At 39.3% G+C, this 23,190-nt stretch overlaps 2 protein-coding genes across 2 annotated transcripts; one reads left to right on the forward strand and one right to left on the reverse strand.

The window, feature by feature from the left end:
- Positions 1-1,916: 1,916 nt before the first annotated feature.
- Positions 1,917-9,917, forward strand: LOC101827907 (vomeronasal type-1 receptor 4-like; the record flags this gene model as incomplete). Its single annotated transcript, XM_040734223.1, has 2 exons — positions 1,917-2,799; positions 9,904-9,917. Coding segments are annotated over exons 1-2 (897 nt in total), but the record flags the coding sequence as incomplete, so codon positions are not given.
- Positions 9,918-18,354: 8,437 nt separating this feature from the next.
- On the reverse strand, positions 18,355-19,329 carry LOC101826341 (vomeronasal type-1 receptor 4-like). The gene has a single exon (XM_005087742.1). It carries the CDS (start codon positions 19,327-19,329, stop codon positions 18,355-18,357), a length of 975 nt encoding a protein of 324 aa, XP_005087799.1.
- Between the last annotated feature and the right edge of the window lie 3,861 nt (positions 19,330-23,190).

Here is a 23,190-nt window from a genome sequence, read left to right on the forward strand (position 1 = left end):
AACAAAACATGTGGGCTGGAGAGATGGCTCAGAGGTTAAGAGCACTGGCTGCTCTTCCAGAAGTCCTGAGTTCAATTCCCAGCAACCACATGGTGGCTCACAACCATCTATAATGAGATCTGGTGGCCTCTTCTGGCCTGCAGGCATACATGAAGTGGTGTATACATAATAAATAAAATCTTTAAAAAAAACATGTTAAAATAATTAACCAAGTAAGTGATAGATTTCTATAATTAATATTCTAAGGTAACAAAAGAAAGAAATTGAAGAAGAAAATAGGAGCCCATGCTCTGCTATGTTCATGAGTCAGGAGGGTTAATATCACCATACTAGCATTCAGTAAAAATGGCAGTTTATATATTCAATTCAGTCTTCATTATGATGTCAACACAATTATTCATAGAAATTAAAAGAGTTTGAAGCCTCACGTGGAAATACAGAAGACCCAGAATAATAAAAAATCCTGAACAATAGAAAAACAAGCTGGACATTTCACAATGCCATATCTCAAATTGTAATACAGAGTTACACTAATAAAGATAGCATGACATTGGCATAAAAATGGACATGTTGATCAGTGGAATATAAGTGAACTCCTGGAGATAACTCCACACATCTAAGGGCATTAATTTTTTTTCACAAAGAAGCAAAAAATACATAGTAGAAAAAAAGACAGCATCTTCAGCAAATGGTGCTGATCAAACTGGATGGCTGAACAGAAGAACGCAAGTAGGTCCACATCTATCACTCTGCACAATACTTAATCCAAATGGATCAAATACCTCACCATAAGACAAGACACCCTGAACTTAATAATTTTTAAAGAATATAATTGAGCTTATTGTTACATTAAAGGTCTTTCTGAGCAGGACTTTGTTAACATAGGCATTGAAACCCACAATTAGTGAATGGGACCTCTGAAGATAAAAAGTGTTTGTACAGAAAAAGACACCATCATTTGAAAAAAGTGACAACTCTTGTCTCTGCCATCCTTGTGTTGGGATTTACCAAGTGTTCTAGCATGCCCAGATGTTACATTAATGATGTGGATCTTTTTTAATTTTTTATTTAAATTACAATCTTATTTTATAGACCTCTTCCTCCCTTCTTCCCTCTCTCCACACCATCTCCCCATCCCATGCCACATCCACCCCTCAGAGAGGGTGGGGTCTTCCATGTCATATCATCAAACTCAGTAACATTATTTGGGGCAGGACCAATGCCCACCCCATGTGTCCAGGCTGAGAGATTATCCCTCCAAAAATCAGTTCATGCATTAGGGATAAATACTGGTTCCACTGCCAGGGGTCCCATATACTGTAAGAGAGAGGTAGAGTTGGGGAGAGATAGTTGGCCCCCCAGAAGACAAAAGGTACCAGTTCTTCTGAGTAAATTGGGAGCATGGGAGTCGAGAGGGAAGAGAGATATGCTGGGGTTCTTAACTCACCTCCTCATGCTTGTGCTTAAAATACTTTATTGACCAAGATTTCTACCCAATCCTTACAAAACACTTTTTACAGGTACACCACTAAACAAATATTCTAATGACTTTTTCCTATATGCATGAAAGATTTGTGTCTTTATTCTTTAGAAAATTAACTTTTTTGATGATTATGAAGAGGCTACATTAATATTTTCCACATATAAGAAGTATTTGATTAATGGGCAGCCATTTTAAAATGAGACTTTTTAACTGTATTGATCTTGAAAGTTAACACAGTGACCATAGAAAATTCTACTGATGTCACAATAAAACTCAGTGTAACAAATATCTTGTAAACACTTATCAGAGGGAAAAGTAGATGAAGAAAATGATGAGATACTGATTTAAGGTACTAAGAAATTACTGCATGTGTTCATTTCTCTCCTTGCTTCTGTTGATATGAATACATTTGTCTTTTTTAGATGCCAAGAAGATGGTTCCTGAAAGTTTTTCAATGGGGATGTTTTGCTTGTCCCAGACAGTTGTGGGAATTCTGGGTAACTGGTCAATTTTGTTCCATCATTTTGTATCTTTATTCACTGGAAAGTATCTGATGCCCAAAGATGAGATTTTAAAACATCTGACTCTAGCCAACTCACTGTCGATTATCTCAAGAGGAATTCCTCAGACAATGGCATTGTTTGGTTTAAAATCCTTCCTGGATGACATTGCATGTAAAGTTATTGTCTACACTAATCGAGTATCCCGAGAGATTTCTTTACATGCCATGTGCCTCTTGAGTTGTTTCCAAGTGATCACAATCAGCCCCAGCAACTCCAAGTGGATGAAGCTTAAACATAGAGCCACCAAGTATGTCGGTCCCTCATGTTCACTCAGCTGGCCTGTATACCTGCTTCTAAACAGCAAAATTGCTATTAGTGTGATTGGCGTTAATACCAACATAAATTTCACAAGGAAATTCAATACGGGCTACTGTTCCTCATTTGATTCTGGTGGCAACCCAATATTTTTATTTTTGATCTGTTTTATTGATGTTCTCTATCTGAGTGTCATGGCCTGGGCCAGTGTCTCCATGGTGAGCATCCTCAACAGGCACAGGAAGCAGGTACAGTACCTCCACAGTGACACCCATTGCCTCAGAGTCTCACCTGAAGCCAGAGCCACCCAATCCATCCTGATCCTAGTGTGCACCTATGTCACCTTCTACTCAATGTCATTCATTCTGATTATTTATTCAGTGTTCTTTGATAAACCAAAGCTGTGGTTGGTCAATATTCTTACATTTCTTGAATCATGCTTCCCCACCTTTTGTCCCTTCTTACTCATCACCAACAACACGTCTTTTTATAAGATCTGCTTTCCCCGCTGAAAGGTTTACAAGTTCTGGTCACCATTGTTCTATATATGCATAGATCCTTTTACTCATTTGGGAAATGGAGACTCACTAATGACTAGATGATTTAGGCAATTCAGCTGCACTGTTAAGTTAGACATCAGCATTCATCCTAGCCTTCATAATATTGCCTAGAGATTTATACATGTTAAGACATCTTTTTTTATTTGCATTGTAAGAGCTCTGAAATTTGGGAGTAAAAATGAATTGGAGAACATCTTATCCTTACAGATGGCCAAGCAGCTATTGTGGGTTGAATTTCTCTGCAGAATCAGGCAGGACTCCAGTCCTAATAATGTAATATCAGTGAGAGAAATGAAGGAAGGCAAATTTTTGATACAAGAGGAATTTCATGTGTTTTGAAAATATGATGTTTGTGTGACTGACTCGAGTCTACATGTACTCTGCGACAGTGAACTTCTCCTCTGGAATGTGATGAGCTAGGTTAGTGGCTGCATGGTGACTTTATACCTACAAAGGCAAGTGAGGCATTTTGTATCTCTCAGATCCCTCTAAGCCATCTTGATCTGCTTTGCTTGTCCATCCCCTTCTGTTAGGTATCTTCCACCCTTGCACACTGTAGGGAAGGTTTGATTATCCAAGGTTTTGGGTGATACAAGTCTTTCCATTTATAGAAATAGATTTATTGTATCTTGTCCCTTTGGATTTATTTTGCCATGGGAATTATTTCTGTCTGAGTGTTCCACAGGTTCTGGTGGCTTCTGTTCTCTGATGAATTTGTTTCTTCTCTCTTGTTGCAAGTATAATCCTCACAGCGGATTAGACACTGTTATGTCATAGAGAGACATCATCATTCCCACTGTCATACAGGCTTCAACCTACTTGAGTAAGGCTGCTGCCATACCTCAAAGGGTACTTGATAGTTATATGTGGCTGTGGCACAGTTAGAACATGCAGTGTCCTTCATATGACATGATTATCACTTGAATACTGTATTGGGTGACAGAAATGAAAACAAGAGACATTCTAGCAAATGTCTAGAAATGTAATCAGTCAAAATTTTAAAGAACCAGTGTGAATGAGTTGTGTATCACATAAAGTGGTCTTAGTCATTTAATAAAAGTGTTCTTCTTAAAGAATTGCCTGTACAAAAATGTGGATTTTATGTGTTATACAAACTTTAACAATCAACATATACACATTCATGTGACTTGAGACATTAAGGTACTGTGACACTGGCAAACAAACATTCTTGAATCAGCTAAAGTAAGACATAGATCCATAGAAACACTCAAACTCTGTTTAAGAGAACATAGTTTGTTGCAATTGTTATAGAAAACGTTTGTCATGGCCTTGTGAAAATTATAACCCATTATTAAACATTTCAAATTTTTATTAATCTACTTATAATTAAGTTTTTCTTTGACTTCATATATGAGCACTGTATTTATATAATTTACACCCTCCCTCTTTCACCTCAATTCCTCCCATATCTACCCATTCCCTTTCAAATTCATAATCTTTAACTACAATTGTCACACATAAAAGAACCTATGGAATATTTTAGAGTTGTTTGTGTGTGTGTGTATGTGTGTGTGTACATGCTTGTTTAGAAATGAACATTTTAAATCTACAATTTCCCTCATCCTATGCATCTGGATAATAATCCACTCTCAAGGAAGGTCATTGCAGATCCTTCATAATACCTTAAAATTCATATAGTATGAATTATATGTACATAAAGTGTTCTCTTGTGTGGGAAAACAAATGGACTACAGCTACATGGAGAACATGACAGTATTTTGGAATACATTACTTAGAAGAGAGACAAGCCTGGTGGTGGTGGTGGTGGCAGTATGCTTTTAATCCCAACACCCAGGAAGCAGAGGCAGTCTTAGCTCTGTGAGTTCAATGCCAGTCTGGTCTACAAAACTACACAGAAAAATGAACACTGTCTTGAAAAGGAGAGAGAGAGCCCTTCCAAGACCCCAACTCCAGTGAGTACAGCTTCAGGTGAGATTGGGTCTCTGGCAGGACCCCCTGCCCAACACCCATCCCCTTGATCTTCCAGGGCCGCTCCTGGCATCCAGAAGACCCGCCCACACAGAAAAGACATCAGCCCTTTCAACCCCCAAACCGCAGCGAGTCCAGCTTCAGGTGAGATTGGGTCTTGGGTCTCCGGCGGGAACCCCCCCGTCCAACACCCATCCCCTTGATCTTCCGGGGTCCGCTCCTGGCATCCAGAAGACCCACCCACACAGGAAAGACATCAGCCCTTTCAAGCCCCAAACCCCAGCGAGTCCAGCTTCAGGTGAGATTGGGTCTCCTGCGGGAACCCCCGCCCAACAACCATCCCCTTGATCGTCCAAGGCCACTCCTGGCATCCAGAAGACCCGCCCACACAGGAAAGGCATCAGCCCTTCCAGGCCCCAAACTCCATGTCAGCATCCCCAGCTTCAGCTGCAGGAAGGAAGGAGACCAGTGGAGACAGAAAGACCCCACCAGCACCCACTGGAAGAAGAGATGGGAAGAAGACAGAATAAGAGCTCACTCAGCAATAGAAAGACCAACTTGACCCCACCAGAATCTAGGGATCAAACACCAGCAAGACCCGAAAAGCACTACATAGACAAAGAAGAGGAGACAGACCTTAAAAATTATTTCATGAAGATGATGGAGACCCTCAAAGAAGAAACGAGGAAATCCCTTAAAGAAATAGAAGAAAAAACAAACAAAAAAAATCCATGAAATGGGGGAAAAATTCAAGAAATAAACAAATCTCTCAAAGAATCTAAAGAATAGCAAGAAAAAACAACCAAAAAAAAATGAAGGAAACAACTCAAACAGTTGAAGGATTGAAAGCTGAAATAGAAACGATAAAAAAAAAACACAGAATGAAGGGATGCTGGAAATAGAAAAGCTGGGTAAATGATCAGGAACTACAGATGCAAGTATAACCAATAGAATACAAGAAATAGAAGAGAGAATCTCAGGTGTTGAAGACTCATTAGAGGATACAGAGGCGTCAACCAAAGAATATCTCAAAACCAACAAATCCTTAACACAAAATATCCAGGAAATATGGGACACGTGAAGAAGCCAAACCTGAGAATAATAGGTATAGAAGAAGGCGAAGAAATACTCAAAGGTACAGAAAACATATTCAAAAAAATCATAGAAGAAAACTTCCCTAATCTAAAGAAAGATATGCCTATGAAAATAAAAGAATCTTACAGAACACCAAATAGGCTGGACCAGAAAAAGAAGTCACCTCGCCATATAATAATCAAAACATCAAACCTACAGAGTAAAGAGAAAATATTAATAGCAGCTAAAGCAAAAGGCCAAGTAACATACAAAGGCAGACCTATCCGAATTACACCTGACTTCTCAATGGAAACAATGAAAGCCAGAAGATCCTGGACAGATGTCCTACAAACACTAAGGGAACAAGGATGCCAGCCCAGACATCCAGCAAAGCTTTCAATTACCATATATGGAGAAAACAAAATATTCCATGACAAAGCCAGATTTAAACAATAAGTATCCATGAATCCAGCTCTACAGAGAGTGCTAGAAGGAAAACCTATATCCAAGGAAGATAACTACATTCACAAAGACACAGGCAATATATAATCCCACTTTACAAAACACCAAAAGAAAAAGGGAGGAGAAAGTACACAAAGTAACTTCACTAACAATAAATGAGGCACAAACAAGAATCATCAATCAATGGTCATTAATATCCCTCAATGTCAACGGCCTCAACTTACCTATAAAAAGACACAGACTAGCAGAATGGATACGAAGACAGAACCCTTCCTTCTGTTGCATACAAGAAACACATCTCAACCTCAAAGACAGATGTTATCTCAGAATAAAGGGTTGGGAAAAACTCTTCCAATCAAACGGTCCCAAGAAACAAGTGGGTGTAACAATCCTAATATCTAACAAATTATACTTCAAATTAAAATCAATCAAAAGAGATGAAGAAGGACACTTCATATTCATCAATGGAAAAGTACATCAAGATGAAGTCTCAATTTTAAACATCTACGCCCCAAATACAAAGGCACATACTAAAGCTCAAAATGCACATAAAATCTCACACACTAATAGTAGGAGACTTCAACACTCAGCTCTCACCGCTAGACAGGACCTCCGGACAGAAACTTAACAAAGAAACAAAAGAACTAATAGAAGTTATGACCTAACTGGGTTTAACAGACATCTATAGAACATTCCACCCAAATACAAAGGGATATACTTTCTTCTCGGCACCACATGGAACCGTCTCTAAAATTGACCACATAATAGGAAAAATAGCAAATCTCCACAAATACAAAAGATTGGAATAACCCCCTGCATCTTATCAGACCACCATGCATTAACATTAGAATTCAACAATAACACAAATCGCAGAAACCCTACAAACTCATGGAGATTGAACAATGCACAATTGCACCATCCCTGGGTAAAGGAACAAATAAAAAAAGAAATTAAAGACTTCCTCGATTTCAATGAGAATGAAGACACAACATACATAAACTTATGGGACACTTTGAAAGCAGTGCTGAGAGGAAAGTTTATAGCACTAAGTGCCCACATGAAAAAACTGGAGAACAGTCATACTAGAGAATTAATAGCACAGCTGAATGTTCTAGAACAAAAAGAAGCAAACTCACCCAGGAGGAGCAGATGCCAGGAAATAATCAAATTGAGGGCTGAAATCAATCAAGTAGAAACCAGGAAAACACTGAGAAGAATCAATGAAACAAAGAGTTGGTTCTTTGAGAAATCAACAAAATAGACAAACCTCTGTCCAAACTAAACAAAAAACAGAGAGAGAGCATGCTAATTAACAAAATCAGGAATGAAAAAGGGGACATAACAACGGACTCTGAGGAAATCCAGAGAATCATCAGGGCATACTTTGAAAATCTGTACTTCACAAAATTTGAAAATTTAAAGGAAATGGACAATTTCCTGGATAGATATCACTTGCCAAAACTAAATCAAGAACAGATAAACAATCTAAACAGACCTATAACCCCTAATGAAATAGAAGCAGTCATCAAAAGTCTCCCAAACAAAAAAAGCCCAGGCCCAGATGGCTTCAGTGCAGAATTCTACCAGAAATTCAAAGAAGAGCTAATTCTAATACTCCTCAAAGTATTCCACACAATAGAAGTAGGAGGCTCACTGCCAAACTCTTTTTAGGAGGCTACAATTACCCTGATACCCAAGCCACACAAAGACACAACTAAGAAAGAGAACTATAGACCAATTTCCCTCATGAACATTGATGCAAAAATACTCAATAAAATACTCGCAAACCGGATTCAAGAACACATCAGAAAAATCATCCACCATGATCAAGTAGGCTTCATCCCAGGAATGCAGGGATGGTTCAACATTAGAAGATCTATCAATGTAATCCACCATATTAACAAACTGTGAAAGAAAAACGACATGATCATCTCACTAGATGCTGAAAAAGCCTTTGACAAACTCCAGCACCCCTTCATGATAAAGGTCTTAGAGAGGTCAGGGATAACAGGAACATACCTGAATATAATAAAACCAAAATACAGTAAACCAACAGCTAACATCAAACTAAATTGAGAGAAACTCAAAGCAATTCCTCTAAAATCAGGAACAAGACAAGGCTGTCCACTCTCTCCATATCGCTTCAATACTGTACTTGAAGTTCTAGCTACAGCGATAAGACAACAAAAGATGATAAAGGGGATACAAATAGGAAAAGAAGAAGTCAAACTTTCACTATTTGCAGATGGTATGATAGTTTACATAAGTGACCCAAAAAACTCCGCAAGGTTACTCCTAGAGCTGATAAACACCTTCAGCAATGTGGCAGGATACAAGGTAAACTCAAAAAAATCAGTGGCCCTATTATATACAAATGATGAAGTGACTGAGAAAGAAATCAGAGTAACATCACCCTTTACAATAGCCAAAAACAGCATCAAATATCTGGGGATAATGTTAACCTAGGAAGTGAAAGACCTCTATATCAAGAACTTTGTGTCTTTAAAGAAAGAAATCAAAGAAGATACCAGAAAATGGAAAGATCTCCCATGCTCTTGGATTGGTAGGATCAACATAATGAAAATGGCAATCTTGCCAAAAGCAGTCTACAGATTCAATGCAATCCCTATCAAAATTCCATCACAATTCTTCAAGGACCTGGAAAGAACATTAATCAAATTTATATGGAAAAACAAAAGGCCCAGGATAGCCAAAACAACCCTATACAATAAAGGAACTTCAGGAGGCATCACCATACCTGACTTCAAGCTCTATTATAGAGCTATAGTCCTGAGAACAGCTTGGTATTGGCACAGAAATAGGCAGGTAGCCCAATGGAACCGAATTGAAAGCTCTAATTTTAACCCACACACCTATGAATACTTGATTTTTGACAAAGAAGCTAAAACTGTACAATGGAAAAAAGAAAGCAATCAACAAATGGTGTTGGCATAACTGGGTACTGGTATGCAGAAGACTGCAAATAGATCCATGTTTATCGCCTTGTACAAAACTTAAGTCCAAATGGATCAAAGATCTCAACATAAATCCAGCCACACTGAAACTTTTAGAAGAGAAAGTGGGAGATACACTTCAATGAGTTGGTACAGGAGACCACTTCCTAAACATAACACCAGTGGCACAGACACTGAGATCGACAATTAACAAATGGGACCTCCTGAAACTAAAAAGCTTCTGTAAGGCAAAGGACACAGTCAACAAGACAAAAAGGCAGTCCACAGAATGGGAAAAGATATTCACTAACCCTACATCTGACAGAGGGCTAATCCCAAAATTTACAAAGAACTCAAGAAGCAAGTCTCCAAAACACCAAAGGATCCAATTAAAAGGTGGGGTACAGAGCTAAATAGAGAATTCTCAGTAGAGGAGGCTAAAATGGCCAAGAGACACTTAAGAAAGTGCTCAACATCCTTAGCCATCAGGGAAATGGAAATCAAAACAACTCTGAGATACCATCTTACTCCTGTCAGAATGGCTAAAATCAAAAACACCTAAGACAATTTATGCTGGAGAGGATGCGAAGAGAGGGGAACACTCCTCCACTGCTGGTGGGAGTGCCACCTCGTACAGCCTCTTTGGAAATCAGTATGGAGATTCCTCAGGAAAATGGGAATAAATCTACCACAAGACCCAGCAATTCCACTCTTAGGCATATATCCAAATGAGGCAAATTCATACAACAAGGGCATCTGCTCCACTATGTTCATAGCAGCATTGTTTGTAATAGGCAGAACCTGGAAGCAACCTAGATGTCCCTCAACTGAAGAGTGGATAGAGAAAATGTGGTACATTTACACAATGGAGTATTACTCAGCAGAAAAAACAATGGAATCTTAAAATTCGCAGGTAAATGGATAGCACTGGAAGAAACCATCCTGAGTGAGGTAACCCAGTCACAAAAAGACAAACATGGTATGTACTCACTCATATATGGATTTTAGACATGGATCAGGATAGTGCCAGTCTGCACTTCCACTGATAGAGAGTCTGAGAAACAGGAAAGAACCTAAAAAATATGTATATATGCATAGTACCCAAGAGAAGAGCATTGAGACAAGATCCTCTGAAAGGATGGGGAACACAGCAAGGGGTGTGGGGGAGTGGGAGCTGGGAAGAAGAAAGGGGGAGAAGAGGAAGAGAGAGTAGATCATGGGAGAACAGGAAGTTGAGTGGGTGGGGGTAGAATAGGGGGAAGAGGGAATCATAGGTTAGAAGACAGAACAGGCACCAGAGTGACCTCGAGTGATCTAAAGGGATAACACCAATTGGCAAGCTAAGCAATAGTGGAGAGACCACCTCGAATGCCCATTCCTGATAATGAACTTGATGTCTATAACCATCCGGGAGCCTTCATCCAGTGATTAATGGAAGCAGAGGCAAACACACAAGTAAGCACTGAACTGAACCCAAGGAACCCAGTGACAGAGAGAGGAGTGATGAGCAAATTGGCAAAGAATGGGCTGGCAAAACCAGCAGAGACAGCTGATCTGAACAGGGGAGAGCTCTTGGACCCCAGACTGACAGCGGGGAGGCCAGCATGGGACTGATCTGGACCCCCCAAATGTGAGTGTCAGCGAGAAGGCCTGGGAAACCTATGGGGCCCTGAGCTGTGGATCAGTGTCTATCCCTGGAATACAAACAGTCATTGTGTGCCCATAGCACAAAGAGGGATGATCTCTCAGCCTGGACTCTTACGGGAGTGCCTGGACCCTACCCAGAGTGAAATGACAGATTCTAGATATCCCCTATGTGGAAGGATTTGGCAATAGGGTGTGAGGTTGGGGGGGAAGCGGAGTGCGGGAGGAGGGGAGGGAGAGGGAACTTGGATTGACATGTAAAACAAGTTATTTAAAATTAAAATAAAAATGATAATAGAGAAAAAAAGAAAAGGAGAGAGAGATACAGAGAGAGAGAGAGAGAGAGAGAGAGAGAGAGAGAGAGAGAGAGAGAGAGAGAGGATTCTCAGTAACTCTCTTTCGTATCAAGAGCTACCAGTGTTCCTCAGGTGTGTGAGAACTCCACATGGTCTCAGATTGATTCCCATTCAGATGAAGTCATGCGGCTGTCTTCCTTTCCTCATCATTGGATGTCTGTGTCTTTTACCCTGCTCCCTTGGCTGATGACATGTATATCCTAATGGAAGCTTTCATAAGAAATTTTCTTTTCAATTTCTCCTAATGGCTTCTCTGCACTTGCCAAACAATTTGTACTTTTTGCACTGACAGTGAATTGGGACAAAAGTGTTTAAAATTTATTCCTAATCCTTTAGGTAAATGTTCTCATGGATTTAGAGTTGAATTTAAGAACACCAGTGTAGTGGGAAATGGGACCAGAAAATACTATACCAGTAAGTTAAGGCTTTGTGGGACCTCTTCCACCTCATAGTCCATATCTACCATTGGGGTATCACAGAGCATGTGTAAGAACCTTTGTTTTGTTTTCTCAGTCCCTGTCTTTTCGTCCATCTCTCCATCTTTCCCATACTCTCTTTCTTCATCTACCCTTCTTTCTTTTTCTTACTCTGTCCCTCTCTCACCACTTTCTCTCTTTTTCTTCCTTCATTTCCTGCTTCTTTACCTCTCTTCCTTACCTCTCTCTTTCTCCCTCTTCTATGCCTCCATTCCTTCCTTGGTCTTTTTCTCCATTCCTTCTTTTCTCCCATGTATTTCTTCATTCTTTCCTTCACTTCCCTCTCTACCTGTCTTCTTTCTCTCATTTTTCCTTTCCTCTCTCTATCCACGTATCTTTCTATTCCTCCTTCCTCTTTCCTTCCTCTTCCTCCCTTCCCCTCCATTTTCTTCTTTCATTCTTATTTTTTGTACTTTTCTTAAATTTGCATTATATCACCCCAAATTTCTTCATCCCACCTTCTTTCCTTCACTTTCTCTATCCTTACATTCTTATGTCTCTCCCTATTTCCTTTCTTTCATTTGTTTCTTTGTTCCTTCATTTGTTTGGGTTTTTTGTTGTTGTTGTTCCTTCCTTCTTTGCTTCCTTCCTCAACCTGAGAAACTTTTCCTTTCATATCAAGGCAATTATAACTGTTTTTAAAATGTAGATGGTGTAGGAGTAAAGGCCTAACTAACTTTCTAAAAGTGCTATCCTGAGGTTTATTTTCTTAAATTGGAAGCTATTTTTTTCAAATGTAGGATGAACTGTTTCCATATCACCACACCTTTGTAAGCCCAATCTTTTCTAGACAGTGATAGGAATCTTCTGGAAAAGATCTTTTCTTTTTCAAGACAGGGTTTCTCTGCATAACAGTCCTAGCTGTACTGGAACTAGCTTTGTATACCAGGTTGGCCTTGAAGTCACTGAGATCTGCCTGCCTCTGTCTCCCAAGTGCTGGCATTAAAGGCATATGCTACCACCACCTGGAAGAAAACAACAAGGCAAGATTCTCTCCTGAAAATTCTCTCCTTTGTTTTCTGTCTTTGCTAGTGTTTCTATTGCTATGAAGAGACACCAGGACCACAACAACTCTTACAGAGGAAAACATTTAATTGTGGTGGCTTATAGTATCATAGGTTTAGTGCATTATCAGCAAGACATGTGACATGCTTGCATGCATACATTGTGCTGTATAAAGAGTTGAGATTTCTACTTCTTGATTTATGAGCTAAAGGAAGTGGACTGAGTGTCACACTGTACATAACTTGTGCATAACTTGGGTGCAATTCTTTCTTTGCTTTTATGTTTTTGTCAGGGATGGATGTGATTGTTCAAGTCTTCCTATGCTAACTCATACAAGGTATTTGGTGCTTAAACAGGTTTGTCAGACACCAAGTTGAGTTGCAGAGGAATGGTTGTATGGCCCCTGCAATGTCTCCTAATATGTGAAACTGGGGGTGATCTGTGTTAGAGTGCAATATAAAGGTGGTAAATCCCAGCATGGCTACTCCTACTCATGTGGTGTGGCATGGTGTGACTACTTGTTGTATTGGTGGTTTCATGTTCCCTTTGATAGTAGATAAGACAATCCAACTGAGGGTGAAACACCCTTTGTGAGGCCCTGGGATGTCTCTTTACTTTTCTTTACTTTGATTGAGGAAGTAAGCCTTCTTGCTGAATGGACCTACCATGTGAGTCCTTAAACTCACATGGATATCCCTTAAACTATTAATGACCTTGAGATGATATGGTCATTCAAATATTTGTATTGGATAGGATCATAAGCAGGCCATGGCAGCAACTGCATGGTCTTTGTTTTAGGTAATTAGATATACAATTGAGGATAAGTTGGCTACCAAGAAAGAAATCACTTCTGTAAGGCAGGAATTACAATAGGAAATTGCAATACACTAGAAATTTACAATTGCAATAGGAAAGAGGCATCCTCTATTCTTCCACATTAGCCTCTGCCTTGTCAGGGAAAAGATAAAAGGTAGCATAAGATAGAAGCATTGGTCTGTAATTTATTATAGTTGGTGGGATGCCAAAAATAAAGAACACAAATTGGATTTGTGCTAAAGAGCTGTTCTCAAAATACTAAATCTTGGGACCCATGGAAAGTGTCAGACAGTGAGGAGAATGAGAACATGGTGAAAGTGATAAAAGATAGCCCCTCAGTCTAATCATGAATTTAGAGCAGGGAAAATTTCATGAGTCAGCATACGGCTGGGGCCTTAACAATGACCCAATTCAGTCACTGATTTCATTAAACTTTGAAAATCAGGGGATGGTCTGTGTCTAAACTGTTTGGATTGGGATGACTTTTAGACAAGAAAGTCTCTCATAGAATGGTTTCTGAGGCTGTGGGAAAAGGAAGGACTAGTCTGAATGATGTGAAGATAAACAAAGAACCTTGAGTGATATAATTACCAATTTCTCCTTAAGACAAAGGATGTGTAGCATGAGGCAATATGAAGGAAATCAGTCCACAGTGGAAGGACTTCTATAAGCCATTAGGTGATGGCAGATGTCCTTCTGTATATATGTTTCTCTTATTGTTTGGTGAATACAACACTGTTGGCCAATAAGGCAGGAAGAGAGGCTGGGCTAGGAGACAAGGAGAATTCTGGGAAAGGTAGGCAGAGGGTGTCCTCCAGGACAGTGGCTGTGTAGACTACAAATGTGTAGCAAGTCCAGGCATTCTCTGGTAAGCTAAGACCACATGGAAATACACAGATTAATAGATATGGGTTAATAATTTAGAGTTAGCCAATTAGAAGCCCAAGCCATCAGTCAACAATGTCATAGTTAGCATAGCATTTGTGTGCTTAATTGGGGCTGAGAGGCCAGAGGGATCTGGCAGGACAAGAAAATAGCCACAAGAATTAGGACCACTTGGTTATCTCTTAATGAGGTTCCTATGGATCTGAGGGACTGGAAAAATTATAGAGAAAGGATAGGTGTTACTCATGGAACTAGACAGGGGAGAGATAGGTTTGCTAGCCAGTTCAGTTGGTCAGACAGGAGTATAGTCACAGCAGGTTTAGAAAGATGTTGATTCAGCAGATACTATAGGACTTGGTTGGAGCTTTAGTGGCAGACCCCAAGGTGAGTTTCAGAGGAATGGTTGTATATAGTCATCTTTACAGTCACCTATACAACCAAATTATTGACATTTTCCTTGCATATCATCATAAACATTATGTCAAGAAGAACCAGACATTGGATAAGTTACAACTGTGCAGTATCATAACTTCATTTTTGTTCATTTTTTAAATTAATTTTTACATTCTAATCTCAATTCGCCATCCCTCCTTCACTCCCAAACCCTCCACTGCCCCCCCTCCCATCTGCTCCATGGAGAGGGTAAGACTTCCCATAGGAAGTCTACTAAGTCTGTCCCACCATCTAGTTGAGGCAGGGCCAAGGCACCACTCCACCCCCAAAGCCCTGTGTCTAGTCTGGGAAAGGTATCTGTCTACATGGAATGGATTCTATTAAATCAGTTTGTGCCAGTATCATAACTTCTATGTCAAAAGGACAATAAACAGTCCTTGAAAGGTACATCAAGACCTCAAGCCAGATTTCTCAGGCCAGGACCACAGAATGAATCCTATGGATTATTATGATGTATAACACAGAAAGAATTCATATAAATAAAATTAATGTGGAAATTTGATAAATATACATTTTGTAGAAAAAGCACCATGTGTTGGTACATCAGCACACACAAGAGCTTACGATCAATCTAAATATCTTTCCAGTGTTTATTAAAGACCTTATTTTAGGTCCTCAGAACATCTTCACTTGAGTACCAGAATGAACCAGTAATTTCATTTAACTTATATATTCTTTTCTTGATTTCTGCATCTGATTTAATTGGTTAACTTCTATCTGGTAGTCCTTGAATGTCATGTCCAGTGAACTGTTGTTGTAGTTTTGTGCCTTATTGCAGCCCTTTTTGCTTGCTTAGAAGGCTCTTAAATCTTCACCTTCTATGTGCAACATTCTGTATATTTTGTTTCCAAAAAGTTCATTAAATGCTTAACATTTGGGTAAAATGCGTAACTGTGGGATCCTCTCATCACAGTTGTGTTCTGTATCCAAGTTGATGTGAAAAAACAGCTTGTAATGAGTATGTCTTACAGTTTGTGGACTGAGAAATGTTCTTGGGCACAATTTCTTTCCCCACTGAACAGGCAGGACGAGAGCAGACTTAAAGTCAAAAGGAGAAAGTTGATTATTAATCAGTGGTGATTCCAGTTGTCTCTGGTGGGGGAGTTGTGTTTGTGGGGCTGCAGTTAGAACCAGCTGAGCAGCCCAAGGTTCCTACCTGAGAGGGGGAGTGTGGATAAGAGAAAGTCTAGGTGAAGGGTTTAAGAATTGAGACAGAGGCAGAATAGCTGTCAGGAGGGCCACTCAATCCATATTGAATGTGCTCCTAGTTTATTCTTTCAACCAACAGTGGGGACAAAATGGCAGAAGGCTTCTATTATCATGTATAAGAGGCAAAGAGCATTACTTCCCTTAATCCTCCAGGTATTTGGTAGCCACACCTGCCATCTTGCCTTCAGGGTTGAGAGTAAACACACTTGGTCCCAAGTCTATTGTTGTTTAGATAAGAGACATTCACAACCAAGGCCAAAACATCCTACAGCTGCCAAACTAATGTATTAAAGTTAATAAGACAGATTTGAGCTCTCTGAACTTGAGGTAAAATGGAATGGACTCCTTTTCATGGGTCCTGACAGTTGTCCACTGACTTTAGGGAGGATTTTCAAACATGAGCTCAGAATTCTAGGATGAAGGTGAGGGCAGACTTTTAGAAGGTTCCAGCCCATACATACATAGCTCTACTCATTGTTCTTGTTATAGCCAGATCTTGGAACCACAAAAATCCACCACCAAGGAAGGGACACACTGAACGTAAAAACAAAAGTTTATTACAAGTTGCACCTTGGACCCTGCCCATTCAGGAACAAGCAGAGTGCAAGCATAATTGAGGAAGTATTCATGGTTTGGCAGTGTCATTGTTATGAAGAAATATTATAATGCATATTAATAATTGTACCAAAATCAGGGTTGAAGGTCTCCCCACTGAGACCATGTGTTAACAAGTAACCCTCAACACCAGAGAAAAGATGGAGATATTATATCCCAGTGGGAAGGACTAACTTGATTGGGTTCCCATTCTCTAGGGACCAGAGGACCCCACGCTAGACCCATTACTTCCTTGCAAAGAAAGAAATTTTCTCCTAGAAAAAATTATCATACATAAAGTAAGCTTGTACGGTAACTCCTCAGAAGGAAGCAGGAGGCCAAAGATGGACTTTTTGAAAGAACTTAATATATGTAAAGAATAGAATTATGCACAACTGAAAAATTTTCTAAACCTTAGAAAGTGGTTGTTATAGCATGGAATGCAGCAGCTGGAGTCATGGAGATAGGTATGTGAGGATAATAAATCAAATAGACCACAGCACTGTGGTGACAGGTTTTAATTACTTTTTAAATCACATATTAACATAAAATAGTATTATATTTTGATACTTTCATACATGGTCATTATATGCTTGTGTAATATTTATCATTCATCATCTCATCTATTTCCATCTTTCTGCTCACTGTTTCTTTTCCTCTTCTCAGTAGTTCATAATTAACACTTGTTCCTTGGTTTCACATGAATGAAAGTCTAATAGTTGCCTTTGTGAGACTGACTAATTTTATAAGGTGAAATCCATCCATTTTCTACTCCATTTTCGTACCAGTGAAGACACTTGAGTAATTGTGGTGTCTGCATATGAGAAACAACAAAGACAGATTGGAGTTGCAGAGTTGGCTCAATGAACTTCCAGAGGAAATGAGTTCAAGTGGTTCACAATTGCATGTAACTCTGTTCCAGAAGATCACACATACTCTTCTTGCCTCTGTGGGTGGCATGCAGTGCATGTGGTGCACATACATACACTGCAGTACATACACATACATGAAGTAAGCATTTTAAAATATGACCAAAACATCTCAGGACTGGAGAGTTGGCTTGGTAGTTAAGAGCACTGATTGCCCCTCCAGAAGATGCAGGATTTACTTCCATCACTCAATGGTGGATCAAAGCCATATGCAGCTCTAATCCTAAGGAGTCCAATGCCCTCTTCTGACTTCTGCAGGGACTTTAAACATGTGGTGCATGGACACAAATGCAGGAAAAATACACATACACATAAAATGAAAACACCACCACCAACCATGAGCAGGAAATATTGCCTGAGTATTCAGATAATGTCTGGTCTTCCAGATACACTTTCTAGGTCAACATATACTTTGCATCTTGTCACATAATAATTTGTATAATGTGCTGGTTCTACATTTTTGAAATATTATCATCATTGGATAGTAAATTATTCATTGGATAGTAGACTATATAAGAAAATACTAAAATGAAGGATCTCGATATCACAGTGTATGACACAGGAGTCAGTTATAGAATACTCAATAATTTTGCAACTGAATTCTAAGCATTCTACAACAGATAAAAGAATATGTCAGTAAATAAGTAAAGAAAGATGAGCAGGGAAAATGACAAACTTGGATGGATCTACCTCTTACCACAGCAGGGTAAAGACAGGCTGGAAATATATTTAAAATTGCTCATGAGAACAACAGGGTAAAATATGGGAAAGCATATTTCTACAAATAGAAATATACTTATCCCCCACAGCATTAGACCTTTGGAGTAGTACATAAAGATGACCATAATGGAAGAGAATGAGTAAGATATGATAAATATGAACACCAAGGTGACAATAGTTTGGGCAGCTCTGTCCTCAGGTGAGACTTTCAGAAAGTGCTGAGCACTGTGTATGTGCTTGACTTGTCTCTTGTGTCTATAGAGGATACTCACCATGGAGACACTTGAGTAGGCCATGAGACCAAGACAAAGCCCATCAGTGAAGCACAGTAAGAACATACACAGTGCTGTTGACACATTACCAGAAGCAAACCATGAGCAGTAGCCATAACTTACCCTGCTAGTTGCACTATTGTTGGAAATGGGGCCTGATACTCTTACTGGTGTTGAGATGTTTAGAAGCAAGTGCACAATCCAGATGAGTGAGCAGCAGGGACCAATGAACTTGGTGGCTCTGTGTTTATTCTTCATCCACCTGGAATTGCTGGGGCTGATTGTGACAGCTTGGAAACAACTCAAGAGGCACATGACATACAGGGACACCCCCCTTGTTACTCGGTAAATGTACATTATGAATTTACATCCAATGTCATCCAGGAAGTACTTAAATCCAAAATCTGACATTGTCTGTGGAATGCCTCTTGAGATGATAGACAAGCAGTTGGCAAAAGTCAAGTGTTCTATGATGAGGTCTTTGGGCATTAAATGCTTTCCAGTGAATATCAAAATGACATAATAAAGTAGTATTGAGGAATTTCCAAGCATGCCCACTGTAATCTGGGAGAAGAGGAAAATTCCCATTGCTAATTTTGCAAGAGTCATTTTTATTCCTATTAAGAAGGTAAGTAAATTTATTATGGTCAAGACACCCTGGAAATACATCATGAGTATGTATTATTTCATGGTTAGTTAGTAAAATATTCACCACATTGTTGTATTTACTTAACATTCTCCCTAAAGAAGAATTTTCAAAGATGTTTTATTTAAAGAAGTAGATATTCTCTATTATTGGATATGTTTTCTAAAGTTTTTCTTGCATGTAGTGGTGAATGCTTTAACAGTAGGACTTCAGAGATAGAGGCAAACACATCTTTGACTCTGAGGGTAATTTGTATATGGAGTCAGTTCTAGGACATTCAGGGCTACACACAAAGTAACCAATTCTCAGAAAACCAAAATAAAAGAAAGAAGGAAGGAAGGAAGGAAAATATTAATGTATTAGACTAAACAATGATTTAGGGTCAGTGTTCAAAGAAAAGTAATTTAAAACATGACATTATTTCTAAAATTCACATGAAACAGAAATCAAAATTCATCAAGAAAAACAACAGAAAATACCTGAAAATCATATTTACAATGAATGATTAAATATTCAAAATATTTAGAGAATACTTTTATTGTAATATTTACCTTGCTTTTAATTATGTGTACGCTTGGGAAGTTGCATGTGAGTGTGAGGGCCAGCAGAGGATAGAGTCATGGGATCTCCCACATCTGGATTTGTAGACAGTTCCATAGGAACTAGGAACTTAACTCAGTAGTAGCAGTATGTACTGTGAATCGCTGAATCATCTCTTTACCCTAAAAAGAATATTTAAAATTAAATTTGAAAAAGCCAAAATTATAAAATCACTGAGAGATAGGTTCAAGACTTTTAAACTTTCTTTTTTAATTTTTTTCTCTTTATTTTATGTGAATTGGCACTTTGACTATGGGTGATGGATAACCTGGAACTGGAATTACAGACAGTTGTGAGCTACCAAGTGGGTGCTGGGAATTGAACCTGGGTTATCTGAAAGAGCAGTCAGTGCTCTTAACCATTGAGCCACTCTCTAGTCCCAACTAAAATGTGAGTAAAATGAGGCTCAACAGTTATTAAGGGTACACAGTGAAGGGACAGAAATAAGGGCTGCAATGTGAGTTCATCACAGACCCTATAAAGTCAATATTAATCAAAACAAATTAACAAGCTAGTTTTACATGTCAATCCCAGTTCGCTCTCCCTCCCCTCCTCCCCTGCACAACACTAACGCCTTACTCCATCCTCTTTTTGCTCCCTAGGGAGGGTGAGGCCTTCCATGGGGGATCTTCAAAGTCTGTCATATAATTTGGAGCAGAACTAGATCTTCCCCCTCCTGCAGGATTCTCTGAACTTCACCTAATGTTTTGCTATGGGTATTGACATTCTTTTTTTTAATTTATTTTTATTTAATTTAAATTAGAAACAAGTTTGCTTCACATGTCAAACCCAGATCCCTCTCTTTCCCCTCCGCTCCTGCCCCCCTTCAATCCTCCCCCAACCCCTCCTACAATCCCCACTCCGCTCTCCAAGGAGGGTGAGGCCCTGCATGGTGGATCTCAAAAGTCTGTCATATGATCTGGGGCAGGGCCTTAGCGCTCCCCCACCTATCCAGGCAGAGACAGCATCCCTCCACATGGAATGGGCTCCCAAAGTTCATCTGGATGACTGGGATAAATGCTAATATATTGCCTGAGGCCCCAAAGGATGCTGAGGCCTCCTCACTGACACCCACATCCAGGGGGTCTGGATCAGTCCCATGCTGGCCTCTCAGCTATCAGTCTTGGGTATATGAGCTGTTTCTGTGGGTTTCACCTGCTAAGACACAATCCCTTTGCTCATCACTCTTCCCTCTCTGCAGCTAGGTCCCAGGAGTTCAGTTCAATGTTTAGCTGTGGGTGTCTGCCTCTGCTTCCTTCAGCCACTAGATGAAGGCTCTAGGATGGCATACAAGAAAGTTGTCAATCTCATTATCAGGGAAGGACATTTAAGGTAGCCTCTCCAGTATTGGTTAGATTGCCAGCTGGTGTCATCCTTGTACCTCACTAGTACCAGATCTCTCGTCAAATCTATAATGGCTCCTTCTATTATTGTATCTCTCATCCTTCTCTCCTCTATTCTTCCCCCTACTCAACTATCCTGCTCCCCCATGTCTTCCTTTCCCCTCCTCTTCATCCCCTCTCTTTCTCTCATCTTCCTCGCCCTCTGCTCTCATGCTCCTAATCCCCTCAGAAGATTATGTTCTGTTCCCCTTCTTTGGGTTACCATGCATATCTCTCTTAGGGTCCTCCCTGTTTCCCAGAATCTCTGGCTGGGGATTGTAAGATGGCACTCTTCTGTTTCAGACCTATAATATTCTTAATGGCAAGTGCTGTAAAAGGATCTGGGACGCTAGAGGAGACAAAGTCACAAATGGAAATGACAGATGTTGAATAAGAAGGATAAATGAGGAGACTGGCTTTCCCTGCCATTGCCCTACTGAGTGTCAGTAGTTCTCATAAAGAATCTCAGGAAGATATAATCACATTTTTGTGAATGTTTGGTGGTTATATCTTCTCATCCTGAATGACTTTATGTATACTAGATATCGACCTGCAGAAGAATGAGATTATGTCTACATCCCCTCACCATAAACACAAATTAATGTTATTCTATAGATAAAATGTTAAAACTCCCAAGAGAAATATTACCTATATAAGACATAGGCAGATAAAACAAGATTAACAGTACAGAATGCACCAAGAATTAAGGCATTCAATTGTGGGAAATTAAAAGCTTTCTGCACGTTAAAAGAAACTACCATCTAAGTGGAGATGTAACCTAGAGAATGGGAGAAAAGCAATGATTTCTCTAATTAATTCAGGAATTTAAACCTAGGATAGGTAAAGGAAAATAAACATTAAACAGCCTATTCACAAGTCTTCCAATCAACTAAAGGTTAACAAAATGGACAATGTAAGAAATGACCTGAATATTATTATCAGAGAAATGCAAGTTGCCCATACTCTGAGACTCCACTACAAACCTTAGAATGATTAACATCAAGAAAAGAAACAACAAATGTTGAAAATGGTGTGTGAAAAGAGAATTCTCATTCAGTGCTGGTGGAAGGATAGGACGTTAAGTTCATTATAGAAATAAGTACAAAAATTTGTCAATACTTTAAACTAAAATCAATCAAAAGAGATGAAGGAGGTCATTTCATACTCATCACAGGAGAAATCCATCAGGATAAAGTCTCAATTCTGAACATCTATGCTCCAAATACAAAGGCACCTATGTTCGTAAAAGAAACATTACTAAAACTCAAATCACATAGAAAAAGCACTCTCACCACTAGACAGGACCACTAGACAGAAACTTAACAAAGAAGCAACGGAACTAACAAGAGTTATGACCCAATTGGGTTTAACAGATATCTACAGAACATTCCATCCAGACACAAAGAATACACCTTCTTCTCAGCGCCACATGTAACCTTCTCAAAAACTAACCATATTCTTGGCAACATAGCAAACTGCAACACATACAAAAATAATTGGAATAACCCCCAGTATCTTATCAGACTACCATGCTTTAAAGTTAGAATATGACAACAACACAAGCTGCAGAAAATCTACAAACCCATGGAAATTGAATTATTTGCAATTTCACTATTCCTGAGTCAAAGAAGAAATAAAAAAGAAAGACTTCCTAAAATTCAATGAGAATGGAGACACAACATACCCAAATTTATGGGATATTTTGAAAGCAGTGCTAAGAGGAAAGCTCATAACAATAAGTGCCCACATGAAGAAAGTGGAAAATAGTCACACTAGAGAATTAGCACCACAATGGAAAACTCTAGAACAAAGAGAAGCAAACTCACCCTGGAGGAGCAGATGTCAGGAAATAAAGTGAGGGCTGAAATCAATAAAGTGGAAACTAGAAAAACAATACAAAGG

The sequence above is a fragment of the Mesocricetus auratus genome, unplaced genomic scaffold (assembly GCF_017639785.1).
Source record: "Mesocricetus auratus isolate SY011 unplaced genomic scaffold, BCM_Maur_2.0 Super-Scaffold_100038, whole genome shotgun sequence".
Lineage (NCBI taxonomy): Eukaryota > Metazoa > Chordata > Mammalia > Rodentia > Cricetidae > Mesocricetus > Mesocricetus auratus.